Source organism: Ailuropoda melanoleuca, chromosome X (genome assembly GCF_002007445.2).
Source record: "Ailuropoda melanoleuca isolate Jingjing chromosome X, ASM200744v2, whole genome shotgun sequence".
Taxonomy (NCBI): domain Eukaryota; kingdom Metazoa; phylum Chordata; class Mammalia; order Carnivora; family Ursidae; genus Ailuropoda; species Ailuropoda melanoleuca.
Window position 1 is genome coordinate 72,532,782 of NC_048238.1, and position 16,000 is coordinate 72,548,781.

General features: G+C 41.4%; 1 protein-coding gene across 4 annotated transcripts in view; it reads left to right on the forward strand.

Moving 5' to 3' along the window:
- IL1RAPL2 (interleukin 1 receptor accessory protein like 2) overlaps positions 1–16,000 on the forward strand; it is a 592,769-nt gene that overhangs the window by 49,514 nt on the left and 527,255 nt on the right. For all 4 annotated transcript variants that reach the window (XM_034649538.1, XM_034649539.1, XM_034649541.1 and 1 more), the window contains exon 3: positions 3,606–3,792. In XM_034649538.1, the coding sequence (XP_034505429.1) occupies positions 3,606–3,792 (187 nt within the window). The remainder of the gene's footprint in view (positions 1–3,605; positions 3,793–16,000) is intronic.

Genomic DNA, 16,000 nt, shown 5'->3' on the forward strand with positions numbered 1-16,000 from the left:
CGTTACCTTGGAATTAACTTAACCAGAGACGTAAAGGACCTATATCCTAGAAACTATAGATCACTTTTGAAAGATATTGAGGAAGACATAAAAAGATGGAAAAATATTCCATGCTCATGGATTGGAAGAATTAACATAGTTAAAATGTCCATACTACCCAGAGCAATCTACATTTTCAATGCTATCCCGATCAAAATACCGAGGACATTTTTCAAAGAACTGGAGCTAATAATCCTTAAATTTGTGTGGAACCAGAAAAGGCCCTGAATCTCCAAGGAACTGTTGAAAAGGAAAAACAAAGCTGGGGGCATCACAATGCCGGATTTCGAGCTGTACTACAAAGCTGTGATCACAAAGACAGCATGGTACTGGCACAAAAACAGACACATCGACCAATGGAACAGAATAGAGAACCCAGAAATGGACCCTCGGCTCTTTGGGCAACTAATCTTTGATAAAGCAGGAAAAAACATCCGGTGGAAAAAAGACAGTCTCTTCAATAAATGGTGCTGGGAAAATTGGACAGCTACATGCAAAAGAATGAAACTTGACCACTCTCTCACACCATACACAAAAATAAACTCCAAATGGATGAAAGACCTCGATGTGAGACAGGAATCCATCAAAAATCTAGAGGAGAACATAGGCAGCAACCTCTATGACATCGGCCAAAGCAACCTTTTTCATGACACATCTCCAAAGGCAAGAGAAACAAAAGATAAAATGAACTTGTGGTACTTCATCAAGATAAAAAGCTTCTGCACAGCCAAAGATACAGTCAAAAAAACTAAGAGGCAGCCCACGGAATGGGAGAAGATATTTGCAAATGATGCTACGGATAAAAGACTGGTATCCAAGATCTACAAAGAACTTCTCAAACTCAATACATGAGAAACAAATNAGCCCACGGAATGGGAGAATATATTTGCAAAGGACACCACAGATAAAGGACTGGTATCCAAGATCTACAAAGAACTTCTCAAACTCAATACACGAGAAACAAATAAACAAATCATAAAATGGGCAGAAGATATGAACAGACACTTTTCCAATGAAGACATACAAATGTTAACAGACACATGAAAAAAGTGTTCAAAATCATTAGCCATCAGGGAAATTCAAATCAAAACCACACTGAGATACCACCTTACGCCAGTTAGAATGGCAAAGATAGACAAGGCAAGAAACAACAATTGTTGGAGAGGATGTGNGGATGTGGAGAAAGGGGATCCCTCCTACATTGTTGGTGGGAATACAAGTTGGTACAGCCACTCTGGAAAACAGTGTGGAGGTCCCTTAAAAAGTTAAAAATTGAGCTACCCTATGATCCAGCCATTGCACTACTGGGTATTTACCCCAAAGATACAGACATAGTGAAGAGAAGGGCCATATGCACCCCAATGTTCGTAGCAGCATTGTCCACAATAGCTAAATCGTGGATGGAGCCAAGATGCCCTTCAACAGATGACTGGATTAAGAAGATGTGGTCCATATATACAATGGAATATTACTCAGCTATCAGAAAGAACGAATTCCTAACATTTGCTGCAACATGGGCGGCACTGGAGGAGATAATGCTAAGTGAAATAAGTCAAACAGAGAAAGACAATTATCTGATTTCTCTCATCTATGGAACATAAGAACTAGGATGATCGGTAGGGGAAGAAAGGGATAAAGGAAGGGGGGTAATCAGAAGGGGGAATGAAACATGAGAGACTATGGACTATGAGAAACAAACTGAGGGCCTCAGAGGGGAGGGAGGTGGGGGAATGTGATAGACCCATGATGGGTAGTAAGGAGGGCACATATTGCATGGTGCACTGTGTGTTATACGCAACTAATGAATCATCGAACTTTACATCGGAAACCAGGGATGTACCTAATGGTTACTAACATAATATAATAAAAAATCATTAAAAAAAAGAAGGTCAGAGAGAAGAGCAAGTGTAAAAATCCATGGGTCAAATAGGCATAGTGCATTTAAGGAACAGAGGGAATGCCGTTGTGACTGTACCCTAAAGTAAAGGACAGTGTTATGACAGGCCATACCCTGTACGGCCTTAAAAGAAGGATGGAGGCATGGAAATATTTAGTATCAATGTACTGAAGGTGGGGTCAAGAAGAGCCAAATTGCACCAAACTTTACTTTCTTGCCTGAGACTATTTTTGTTTTGTTTTGTTTGTTTTATTCTGATGGCTTTTAGCTTCATGGCTTTTAAAGGGGCTGTCAAACATCTAACAAGGGAATTAAATGGTCTTACATTTGATCCCCAGTGGGCGTAACCTTGGTTTCCAGGAACCTACATTAAGGAAGAGACAAAAGCAATAGCTCACATCTTTACTGTGCAATGGGGTTGCATCTGAACATTAGAATAGGAGTACTTTGATACTATCCTACTTAGATGACACAGGCATGGGCATAGTCAGAAGTACTTGCCAGTAATTAATTTCACTAGAAATTTAAGTAGCAGTCATTTTGATTGACTCCGTTTATAAACCCAATGGGCAGTGACCATCTGCACTTCTGTGTTTTAAATATCGGCATATTGTGGAATTTCAATGAGTAGGTAGTATGAATATTGACAATTACTGGAGGTCATCTTAAATTATTGTCTGGGTTGCTTACCCCATCTGTCAGGATTGCTACCCCTTGGTTGTAAAAACACTTGGTTTTGAAGTGCCCTTGGCACTTGGTATTTTTAATAGCAGGTATCCCTTAATGTTTAGAACAGATACGATCCCATGTCCCACCAAGAGATTTACAGTTGACTTTCTTCTAAGTCTTACCAGGTGCTTCTGATCTCTACCTCACACTTTCCAGTTTCCTTTTGTGTGATTGATATGTTCTGCAGCCCAATCAGAGTAAGGAAACATAATGGGGGCATACACAAGGAAATGAAAGAAGAATTGAATTCCATAAATACCCTGATATCATGAGTTAGCCGATTAATGCCCAACTTCTAAAGTGACCTTATGGTAAAATTCAGTGTTGAAATTCTTTTATAATGCTAATGTTGGTGGATACAATTAATCTAGAGCAATCACATTCTACTAGGATTTGTTCTTTGTAGGAACCCAGAATTTGATCCCTGACATATCTCAGTAAACAATTTAAAAAGCTTTGTAAGTTAACAGGTATCTTTCATATGGTGATCTGGTTTAGGGTACATATCTTGTAAAAGTAAATGTTGGCTTTGAAACCAATGACAAAATCAAACAACTCTTGGCATACCTTTGAAGGGACTGGCTGTAGGGACAGGGCAGAAATAACTATAACTCTAATTACAGACTTTCTCATAAGTTTTCACTATCACATCTTCAATGTGGCAATATTTACCAGTGGGAAAGAAGTCTGAAGTGTCTTATAGTTTAGAAGATGGGTACAGCTGTTCTGTGTAGCTACTTCATGGTCAGAAATGTCTTCACTAGCATTTTGTTTTATATATTCCTGTCAGTTGAAATGGAAAACGCTTCTGTGTTGTTTTGATGTTGTTTCTGATTTCTAGGCAAGGTCCTATATGGAAAGGTAAATATTCTTGAAATATATAGAACAAAAAGTTTTAAATACTCAGTAAAACCATTTTACTATTTCTCTGTTTCTCCAGAAACTCAACATATTGCATGAAGGTGTCAATGTCCTTGACTGTTGCAGAGAATGAATCGGGCCTGTGCTACAATAGCAGGATACGTTATTTACAAAAATCTGAAGTCACTAAAAGAAAGGAGATCTCCTGCCCAGACATGGATGACTTTAAAAAGTCCGATCAGGAGCCTGATGTTGTGTGGTACAAGGTAACTCAGCATGGTGTCAATTACTTTTTTTTTTTTTTTTTACCTTAAGTCAATAGCTGGCTTGGGGATGGAGAAAGGGAGAGATTTTATTTCTAGTTTTTGGTATCAGATATTTCATTGAGAAAAATGAATAGATGCACAGTTTAATAATTCAAAGGTATGACTTCTGTATAGTACTGTTTTTTTAATTTTAAATTTATTTTTTAATTTTTTTAAAGTTCCATGATTTATTACTTGCATATAACACCCAGTGCACCATGCAATACGTGCCCTCCTTGTTACCTATCACCAGCATATCCCATTACCCCCCACACTGAAGCCCTCAGTTTGTTTCCCAGGTCCATAGTCTCTCATGGTTCCTTCTCCCTTCTGTTTACCCCTCCTTTCTTCTTTCCTCTCTTCTCCTACCGATCTTCCTATTTCTTATGTTCCATAAATGAGTGAAGCCATATGGTAATTGTCTTTCTCTGCTTGACTTATTTCGCTTAGCGTTATCTCCTCCAGTCCCGTCCATGTTGCAGCAAATGTTGAGAAATCGTTCTTTTTTATGGCTGAGTAATATTCCATTGTATAGTACTGGTTTTAATGGACTTCCATCAGCAGGTGTCACAAGCAATCCCATCTTCTCCAACTGCCAAAAATAAGGAAAAACTCCCTCCACTCAAACTTATGAGAGCAAGAGGGAAGAAGAGTAAAGATTTAAGTAACACAGGGAAGAACATATTTGAGGGACATAGAATTATTATTTACTGTTAGGAGCAAAGGCCCATTATTACACGTAATACTCCCAACAAATGAAGAAGCTATAAATTACCACTCCTAGGTCTACAACGGTAATGAGAAAGAGCAGTGTCACTGGAACCTGGCAATAGTGGAGTGGGCCTGACAAGAGCTGTGGCCTTAAAAGAACATATGAACTGTGGCAGATAAAGAGGAATTGAACAGGATAAATACCCTAGCCCCTCTTAACTCCTGCCTTCTGGTTTCCTGCTAGCACCCATGGAAAATTAAGCAAAAGTCAGAGGGCAGGTGAGGGGAGGTTAAGATGGCGGAGGAGTAGGGGACACCTTTTTCAGCCGGTCCCCTGAGTTGAGCTGGATAGGTACCAGACCAGCAGGAATATCCACGGAATCAGCCTGAGACGCAGGAAGATACATCTGGATCTCTACAAATGAACATCTCCAGCGCTGAGTATCGAGGTACGAAGCGGGGAGCCGTGAAACCGCGCACAGATATCGGAAGCTAAACAGAAGGGGGAGGGAGCCGCCGTGTCAGGGCGCCGGGAAGCGGTAGCCACCTGCAAGGGGGAGCGGACAGACCGCGGACCCGCACGCTTGAGACAGCAGGCTGAGAAGGGAGCTCCGGGAGCGCACGCGGGACGGCTGGCGGTTGGCGGGCCACCTGCACGGGGGAGCAGGCGGACTCGCGGACGGCACCCGCGAGACAACAGACTTAGAACGCGAGCTCCAGGAGCGCGCGCGCAGGGCGGCTGGCGGGCCACCTGCACCGGGGAGCGGGCGGACCGCGGACCCGCACTCTGGAAACGGCAGACTGAGTCCGTGAGCCGGGAGCGTGCACCACCAAGCATCTCACGGAGCTCCGGAGCTCCGGTGTGCTCACTGGATCGAGGCTGAGACCGGGAGCTCCGGGAGCGTCCGCGGGGCGGCTGGCGGCTGGAGGGCCACCTGCACGGGGGAGCAGGCGGACTCGCGGTCAGCACCCGTGAGACACCAGACTGAGACGGGGAGCTCCGGGAGCCCACGCGGGGCGGCTGGCGGCTGGCGGGGTTGGAAACACAAAGGACAGAGACGTGCCGGCCCTGGAAGTGAGGGCTGGGACGCCGGGTGTGGGGCGCACAGCCCGGGATGCTGCAGGGTTGAGCAGCACCAACAGAAACAGAGTTAAAGTGGCCAGAACATCAGTGGAGAACGATCCGCGATCCCTCTGTTCTGAGACAGAGGCTGAATTTCAGCCGCTGCTGCTCTCTCAGAAGAGGCATAGCAAACCGCCAGGGAAAGCCGCCAGAGAACAAAAGCCCGGAAATACCGGCTCACAGGGTGCCCATCCCCATCCCCCCTCGCAAGGGACACAGAGACTCTACCCAAACAGGGTTTTCTGAGTACCGGCAGGCAGGCCCCTCCCCCAGAAGGCAGGCTGAAAAATCAAGAAGCCCACAACCCGGAGCGCCTGAGTGGCGCAGTCACCAAGCACCTGTCTTCGGATTAGGGTGTGATCACAACGCTCCGTAAGGAGTCCTTCATCGGGCTTCTCCACCGGGAACCTGCTTCTTCCTCTCCCACTCCTCTGCTTGGGTTCCCTTTCTTGCTGACTGTCTCTCTCTCTCTCAAATAAATAAATAAACTCTTTAAGGAAGAAGCCCACATCCCTAAGATCTCTATAAAACAAGGGCGCACGGCCTGGGTCCCAGTCAACACTTGGGCTCTGGACAACCCTGCAATCTCTCTTCATCAGAATGACGAGAAGGAGAAGTCCCCCCCAGCAAAGAAAAGATAATGAGTCTGTGGCCTCTGCCACAGAATTGGCCTCGGCCACAGAATTAATACATATGGATGTATCCCAATTATCAGAAATGGAATTCAGAGCAACAATGGTCAAGATGATGAGTAAACTTGAAAAAAGCATCAGAGAAAGCGTTGCTGAGAATATAGAATCCCTAAGGGCAGAAATGAGAGCGAATCTGACAGAAATTAAAAATTCTATGGGCCAAATACAGTCAAAACTAGAGGCTCTGACGGCCAGGGTCACCGAGGCAGAGGAACGCGTTAGCGAATTGGAGGATGGGTTAGTAGAAGAAAAAACGAAAATAGAAGCTGGTCTTAAAAAAATCCACGCCCACGAATGTAGATTACGGGAGATTACTGACTCTATGAAACGATCCAATGTCAGAATCATCGGCATCCCTGAAGGGGTGGAGAAAAACAGAGGTCTAGAAGAGATATTTGAACAAATTGTAGCTGAAAACTTCCCTAATCTAGCAAGGGAAACAAGCATTCGTGTCCAAGAGGCAGAGAGGACCCCATCCAAGCTCAACCAGGACAAACCTACGCCACGGCATGTCATAGTGCAATTCGCAAATATTAGATCCAAGGATACAGTATTGAAAGCGGCCAGGGCAAAGAAATTTCTCACGTACCAAGGCAAAGGTATCAGGATTACGTCAGACCTGTCTACAGAGACCTGGAATGAGAGAAAGGCTTGGGGGGGCATTTTTAAAGCTCTTTCAGAGAAAAACATGCAGCCAAGGATCCTTTATCCAGCAAAGCTGTCATTCAGAATTGATGGAGAAATAAAGACGTTCCAAAATCGCCAATCATTAACCAATTTCGTAACCACGAAACCAGCCCTACAGGAGATATTAAGGGGGGCTCTATAAAGGTAAAAAGGCCCCAAGAGTGATACAGAGCAGCAAGTCACAACCGATACAAAGACTTTAAAGAGAAATGGCATCATTAAAATCATATCTGTCAATAATCTCTATCAATCTAAATGGCTTAAACTCTCCCATAAAACGCCACAGGGTTGCAGATTGGATAAAAAGACATGACCCATCCATTTGCTGTCTACAAGAGACTCATTTTGAACCCAAAGATGCATTCAGACTTAGAGTAAGGGGATGGAGTACCATCTTCCACGCAAATGGACCTCAAAAGAAAGCTGGAGTAGCAATTCTCATATCAGATAGACTGGATTTTAAACTAGAGGCCATAGAGAGAGATACAGAAGGGCACTATATTATTCTTAAAGGAAGTATTCAACAAGTGGATATGACAATTATTAATATATATGCCCCCAACAGGGGAGCAGCAAGATACACAAGCCAACTCTTAACCAAAATAAAGAGACATATAGATAAGAACACAGTAATAGTAGGGGACCTCAACACCCCACTATCAGAAATAGACAGAACACCCTGGCAAAAACTAAGCAAAGAATCAAAGGCTTTGAATGCCATACTCGACGAGTTGGACCTCATAGATATATATAGAACACTACACCCCAGAACCAAAGAATACTCATTCTATTCAAATGCCCATGGAACATTCTCAAGAATAGATCATGCTCTGGGACACAAAACAGGTCTCAGCCAATACCAAAAGATTGAAATTATCCCCTGCATATTCTCAGACCACAACGCTCTGAAATTGGAACTCAACCACAAGGAAAAACCTGGAAGAAACTCAAACACTTGGAGGCTAAGAACCATCCTGCTCAAGAATGACTCGATAAACCAGGAAATCAAAAAACAAATTAAACAATTTATGGAGACCAACGAGAATGAATACACAACGGTCCAAAACCTATGGGATACTGCAAAGGCAGTCCTAAGGGGGAAATACATAGCCATCCAAGCCTCACTCAAAAGAATAGAAAAATCTAAAATGCAGTTTCTATATTCTCACCTCAAGAAACTGGAACAGCAACAGAGGGACAGGCCTAACCCACTGACAAGGAAGGAGTTGACCAAGATTAGAGCAGAAATCAATGAATTAGAGACCAGAACCACAGTAGAGCAGATCAACAGGACTAGAAGCTGGTTCTTTGAGAGAATCCATAAAATTGATAGACCACTGGCAAAACTTGTCCAAAAACAAAGAGAAAGGACTGAGATTATTAAAATTATGACTGAAAAGGGAGAGGTCACGACCAGCACCATTGAAATTGCAAGGATTATTAGAAACTTTTATCAACAGCTATATGCCAAAAAACTAAACAATCTGGAAGAGATGGAGGCCTTCCTGGAAACCTATAAACTACCAAGACTGAAACAGGAAGAAATAGATTTCTTAAATAGGCCAATTAACTATGAAGAAATTGAGTCAGTGATAAACAACCTTCCAAATAATAAAACTCCAGGCCCAGACGGTTTTCCTGGGGAATTCTACCAAACATTCAAAGAAGAAATAATACCTATTCTCCTAAAGCTATTTCAAAAAATAGAAACAGAAGGAAAGCTACCAAACTCATTCTATGAGGCTAATATTACCTTGATCCCCAAACCAGGCAAAGACCCCCTCAAAAAGGAGAATTACAGACCGATTTCTCTAATGAATATGGATGCCAAAATCCTCAACAAGATCCTTGCTAATAGAATCCAACAGTACATTAAAAGGATTATCCATCATGACCAAGTGGGATTCATACCTGGGATGCAAGCATGGTTCAACACTCGCAAATCAATCAATGTGATACATCATATCAACAAGAAAAGACTCAAGAACCATATGATCCTCTCAATTGATGCAGAAAAAGCATTTGACAAAATACAGCATCCTTTCCTGATTAAAACCCTTCAGAGTGTAGGAATAGAGGGTACATTTCTCAATCTCATAAAAGCCATCTATGAAAAGCCTACTGCAAGCATTATTCTCAATGGGGAAAAGCTGGAAGCCTTTCCCTTAAGATCAGGAACACGACAAGGATGCCCACTCTCGCCACTATTATTCAACATAGTACTAGAAGTCCTTGCAACAGCAATCAGAAGACAAAAAGGGATCAAAGGTATCCAAATCGGCAAAGAAGAAGTCAAACTGTCTCTCTTTGCAGATGACATGATACTCTATATGGAAAACCCAAAGGAATCCACTCCCAAACTATTAGAAGTTATAGAACAATTCAGTAAGGTGGCAGGATACAAAATCAATGCCCAGAAATCAGTTGCATTTCTATACACGAATAACGAGACTGAAGAAAGAGAAATTAGGGAATCCATCCCATTTACAATAACACCAAAAACCATGCGTTACCTTGGAATTAACTTAACCAGAGACGTAAAGGACCTATATGCTAGAAACTATAGATCACTTTTGAAAGATATTGAGGAAGACATAAAAAGATGGAAAAATATTCCATGCTCATGGATTGGAAGAATTAACATAGTTAAAATGTCCATACTACCCAGAGCAATCTACACTTTCAATGCTATCCCGATCAAAATACCGAGGACATTTTTCAAAGAACTGGAACAAATAGTCCTTAAATTTGTATGGAACCAGAAAAGGCCCCGAATCTCCAAGGAACTGTTGAAAAGGAAAAACAAAGCTGGGGGCATCACAATGCCGGATTTCGAGCTGTACTACAAAGCTGTGATCACAAAGACAGCATGGTACTGGCACAAAAACAGACACATCGACCAATGGAACAGAATAGAGAACCCAGAAATGGACCCTCGGCTCTTTGGGCAACTAATCTTTGATAAAGCAGGAAAAAACATCCGGTGGAAAAAAGACAGTCTCTTCAATAAATGGTGCTGGGAAAATTGGACAGCTACATGCAAAAGAATGAAACTTGACCACTCTCTCACACCATACACAAAAATAAACTCCAAATGGATGAAAGACCTCAATGTGAGACAGGAATCCATCAAAATTCTAGAGGAGAACATAGGCAACAACTTCTATGACATCGGCCAGAGCAACCTTTTTCACGACACATCTCCAAAGGCAAGAGAAATAAAAGATAAAATGAACTTATGGGACTTTATCAGGATAAAGAGCTTCTGCACAGCCAAGGAAACAGTCAAAAAAACTAAGAGACAGCCCACGGAATGGGAGAATATATTTGCAAAGGACACCACAGATAAAGGACTGGTATCCAAGATCTACAAAGAACTTCTCAAACTCAATACACGAGAAACAAATAAACAAATCATAAAATGGGCAGAAGATATGAACAGACACTTTTCCAATGAAGACATACAAATGGCTAACAGACACATGAAAAAATGTTCAAAATCATTAGCCATCAGGGAAATTCAAATCAAAACCACACTGAGATACCACCTTACGCCAGTTAGAATGGCAAAGATAGACAAGGCAAGAAACAACAATTGTTGGAGAGGATGTGGAGAAAGGGGATCCCTCCTACATTGTTGGTGGGAATGCAAGTTGGTACAGCCACTCTGGAAAACAGTGTGGAGGTCCCTTAAAAAGTTAAAAATTGAACTACCCTATGACCCAGCCATTGCACTACTGGGTGTTTACCCCAAAGATACAGACGTAGTAAAGAGAAGGGCCATATGCACCCCAATGTTCATAGCTGCATTGTCCACAATAGCCAAATCATGGAAGGAGCCGAGATGCCCTTCAACAGATGACTGGATTAAGAAGCTGTGGTCCATATATACAATGGAATATTACTCAGCTATCAGAAAGAACGAATTCTCAACATTTGCTGCAACATGGACGGCACTGGAGGAGATAATGCTAAGTGAAATAAGTCAAGCAGAGAAAGACAATTATCATATGATTTCTCTCATCTATGGAACATAAGAACTAGGAGGATCGGTAGGGGAAGAAAGGGATAAAGAAAAGGGGGGTAATCAGAGGGGGGAATGAAACATGAGAGACTATGGACTGTGAGAGGCAAACTGAGGACTTCAGAGGGGAGGGGGTGGGGGAAGGGGATAGCCTGGTGATGGGTAGTAGGGAGGGCACGTATTGCATGGTGCACTGGGTGTTATACGCAACTAATGAAGCATCAAACTTTGCATCGGAATCTGGGGATGTACTGTATGGTGATTAACACAATATAATAAAATAAAATTAAAAAAAAAAAAGTCAGAGGGCAAAATCAGGAGATAGAATCAATAGTCTTCAGATTCCCTGGGCATAGAGTAGGTCAGACAGGGCAGAGATTGGATCTAGGGGAAGAAGCAGAGAAGTAACCATGCAACCTTCTATCTGTGACATTCTGACTGCTAGCCTGGGGCCCCGTGGTTCTATAAGATAACTGTGTACCCTCTGCCGATTCTGAGCCATCGTAGTTGACACATGTTATAGGTTTATAGGTTATGGCCAGAGGTAATCAAGGAGGTTTTCTGCACAGGTGTTGACTACATTGTTGGACTCAAAAACACATGAAAGATGGAACAGGTTGTTTCTATAGGATATGACAGATTCTTAGTTTCCAGGGAGACCTAAACCCTAACTGCTACAGCTGTCATGTGTTCATACGTTTGGAAGGCTCTCCATTGTCATATCTATGGGAACTCACCAGTGGACACCAAAAGCATGTCCTGACCTGGGACCTCAAATCTCTATGTGAATTGTCCTTCCTTTTTTTTTTCTTAATAAAGATAATATTCTGACAGATAAAAAGGAACATATGATGATCATTATTCATAAAAACAAAATATATATAATTTAGTGGGGCCCTCCATGCCATTATTAGCCTTCTCAGTATTTATTAAGCACTCACTATATGTCATTCGCTGTGCTAAGCTTGGTTTCTACATTATCTCAATTTAAGTCTCACTGCAACTATTTGTGGGGGTGCTATTATCCTCATTTAATAGAAAAAAAAAAACTAAAGCTCAGAGGGATGTAAAAGTTGTACAATGCTACTCAGCTAGCAAAGCCGCCTTCTGTATTCAAGGCAGTGTTTGCTATTCCAGAGTCCATTTATTTAATCACTACCCTTTCCTGCAGTGATCCTGGAGCTAAACCCAGGTGTGGTCACAGGCACTTCTCTAAGACGCAACACTGGAGCAGAGAAGCCTGTGAAAAGATAGAGTAAGAATGTTTAGTTTAATTTAATTTAATTAATTTAATTTAATTTTTTTATTATGTTATGTTAGTTATCATACAGTACTTCATTGGGTTTTGATGTAGTGTTCCATGCTTCATTGTTTGCATATAACACCCAGTGCTCATCACAACACGTGCCCTCGATACCCATTACCATGCTAACCCATCCCCCAATTCCCCTCACCTCTGAAACCCTCAGTTTCCCAGAGTTCATAGTCTCTCATGGTTCATCTCCCCCTCTGATTTCCCCCTGTTCTTTTTTTCCTTCCTTCTGATGTCCTCCATACTATTCCTCANCTTCCTTCTGATGTCCTCCATACTATTCCTCATGTTCCACATATAAGTGAAACCATATGATAATTGTCTTTCTCTGCTTGACTTATTTCACTTAGCATAATACCCTCCAGGTCCATCCATGTCGATGGAAATGGTGGGTATTCATCGTTTCTGATGGCTGAGTAATATTCTATTGTATATATGGACCACATCTTCTTAATCCAGTCATCTGTTGAAGGGCATCTCAACTCCTTTCACAGTTTGGCTGTTGTGCACATTGCTGCTATGAATATTGGGGTGCATGTGCCCCTTTTCACTACATCTGTACCTTTGGGGTAAATACCCAGTAGTGCAATTGCTGAGCCATAGGGTAGCTCTATTTTTAACTTTTTAAAGAACTTCCATACTTTTTTCCAAAGTGGCTGTACCAACGTGCATTCCCACCAATAGTGTAAGAGGGTTCCCCTTTCTCCACATCCTTTCTAACACTTGTTTTTTCTTGCCTTATTAATTTTTGCCATTCTAACTAGCATAAGGTGGTATCCCAATGTGGTTTTGAGTTGAATTTCTCTGATGGCTAATGATGTTGAACATTTTTTCATGTGTCTGTTAGCCATTCATATGTGTTCATTGGAGAAGTGTCTGTTCACGTCTTCTGCTCATCTTTTGACTCAATTATTTGTTTTTGGGGTGTTCACTTTGAGAAGTTCTTTATACATCTTGTATACCAGCTTTTTATCTGTAATGTCATTTAGAAATAACTTCTCCCATTCTGTGGGTTGTCTCTTTGTTTTGTTCACTGTTTCCTTTGCTGTGCAGAAGGTTTTATCTTGATGAAGTCCCAAAAGTTCATTTTTGCTTTTGTTTCCCTTGCCTTTGGAGACGTGTCATGAAAGAAGTTGCTGCGGCCGATGTCAAAGAGGTTACTCTCTATGTTCTCCTCTAGGATTTTGATGGATTCCTGTCTCACATTGAGGTCTTTCATCCATTAGGGTTTATCTTTGTGTATGGTGTAAGAGAATGTTTGAGTTTCATTCTTCTGTATATAGCTGTCCAATTTTCCCAGTACCTTTATTGAAGAGACTTTTTTTCCCATTGGGTGTTTTTTCCTGCTTTGTCGAAGGTTAGTTGACCATAGAGTTGAGGGTCCATATCTGGGCTCTCTATTCTGTTCCATTGATCTATGTGTCTGTTTTTGTGCCAGTACCATGCTGTCTTGGTGATCACAGCTTTGTAGTACAACTTGAAATCCGACATTGTGATGCCCCCATCTTTGTTTTTCCTTTGTTTTTCCACGTGCCAGTACCATGATGTCTTGGTGATTACAGCTTTGTAATATAGCTTGAAATCAGGCAACGTGATTCCCCCAGCTTTGTTTCTCTTTTTCAACATTTTCTAGGTGATTCGGAATCTTTTCTGGTTTCATACACATTTTAGGATCATTTGTTCCAGCTCTTTGGAAAATGCCATTGGTATTTTGATCAGGATGGCATTGAAAGTATAGATTGCTCTGGGTAGTATAGACATTTCAACAATGTTTATTCTTACAATCCACGAGCATGGAATATTTTTCCATCTTTTTGTGTCTTCATCAATTTCTTTTATAAGTGTTCTGTAGTTTCTAGAGTATAAATCCTTTACCCCTTTGGTTAGGTTTATTCCAAGGTATCTTATGTTTTTTGATGCTATTGTAAATGGAATTGATTCCCTAATTTCTCTTTCTACAGTAACATTGTTAATGTATAGAAAAGCAACTGATTTTTGTGCATTGATTTTGTATACTGCCACATTACTGAATTGCTGTATGAGTTCTAGTAATTCAGGGATGGAGTATTTTGGGTTTTCCACATAAAGTATCCTGTTATCTGCGAAGAGAGAGAGTTTGACTTCTTATTTGCGAATTTGAATACCTTTTATTTCTTTTTGTTGTCTGATTGCTGAGGCTAGGACTTCTAGTACTATGTTGAAGAATAGTGGAGAAAGGGGATCCCTCTTACACTGTTGGTGGGAATGCAAGCTGGTACAGCCACTTTGGAAAACAGTGTGGAGGTTCCTTTAAAAAGTTAAAAATTGAGCTACCCTATGATCCAGCCATTGCACTACTGGGTATTTACCCCAAAGATACAGATGTAGTGAAGAGAAGGGCCATATGCACCCAATGTTCATAGCAGCATTGTCCACAATAGCTAAACTGTGGAAAGAGCCAAGATGCCTTTCAACAGATGACTGGATTAAGAAGATGTGGTCCATATATACAATGGAATATTACTCAGCCATCAGAAAGAATGATTACACAACATTTGCAGCAACATGGACGGGACTGGAGGAGATAATGCTAAGTGAAATAAGTCAAGCAGAGAGAGACAATTATCATATGGTTTCACTCATTTATGGAACATAAGAAATAGTAAGATCGGTAGGAGAAGGAAGAGAAGAATGAAGGGGGGGTAATCAGAAGGGGGAATGAACCATGAGAGACTATGGACTCTGGGAAACAAACTGAGTGCTTCGGGGGGGGGCGGTTGGGATAGGCCGGTGATGGGTATTAAGGAGGACACATATTGCATGGTGCACTGGGTGTTTTACGCAAATAATGAACCATGCAACATTACATCAAAAACTAAGGATATACTGTATGGTGACTAACATAACATAATAAAAAATTATTATATGAAAAAAAAAAAGAATAGTGGCGAGAGTGGGCATCCTTGCCATGTTCCTGATCTTAAGGGAAAACTTTTCAGCTTTTCCCCATTGAGAATGATATTCGCTGTGGGCTTTTCTTAGATAGTTTTTATGAAATTGAGGCATGTTCCTTCTATCCTTACACTCTGAAGAGTTTTAATCAGGAAAGGATGCTGTATTTTGTCAAATGCTTTTTCTGCATCAATTCAGAGGATCATATGGTTCTTGTCTCTTCTGTTATTAATGTGTTCTCTCACATTGATTGATTTGTTAATGTTGAACCACCCTTGCATCCCAGGAATAAATCCCTCCTGTGTGGTGGATAATCCTTTTAATGTACTGTTGGATCCTATTGGCTAGGATCTTGTTGAGAATTTTGGCATCCATATTCATCAAGGATATTGTTCTGTAATTCTCCTTTTTGGTGGGGTCTTTACCTCATTTTGGGATCAAGGTAATGCTGGCCTCATAGAATGAGTTTGGAATTTTTCCTTCTGTTTCTATTTTTTGTAAGAGCTTCAGGAGAATAGGTATTATTTCTTCTTTAAATGTTTGGTAGAATTCCCCTGGCAATCCATCAGGCCCAGGACTCCTGTTTTTTGGGAGGTTTTTATCACTGCTTCAATTTCGTTACTGTTTATTGGTCTATTCAGATTGTAAATTTTTTCTTGTGTCAGTTTTAGTAGTTTATAGGTTTCCAG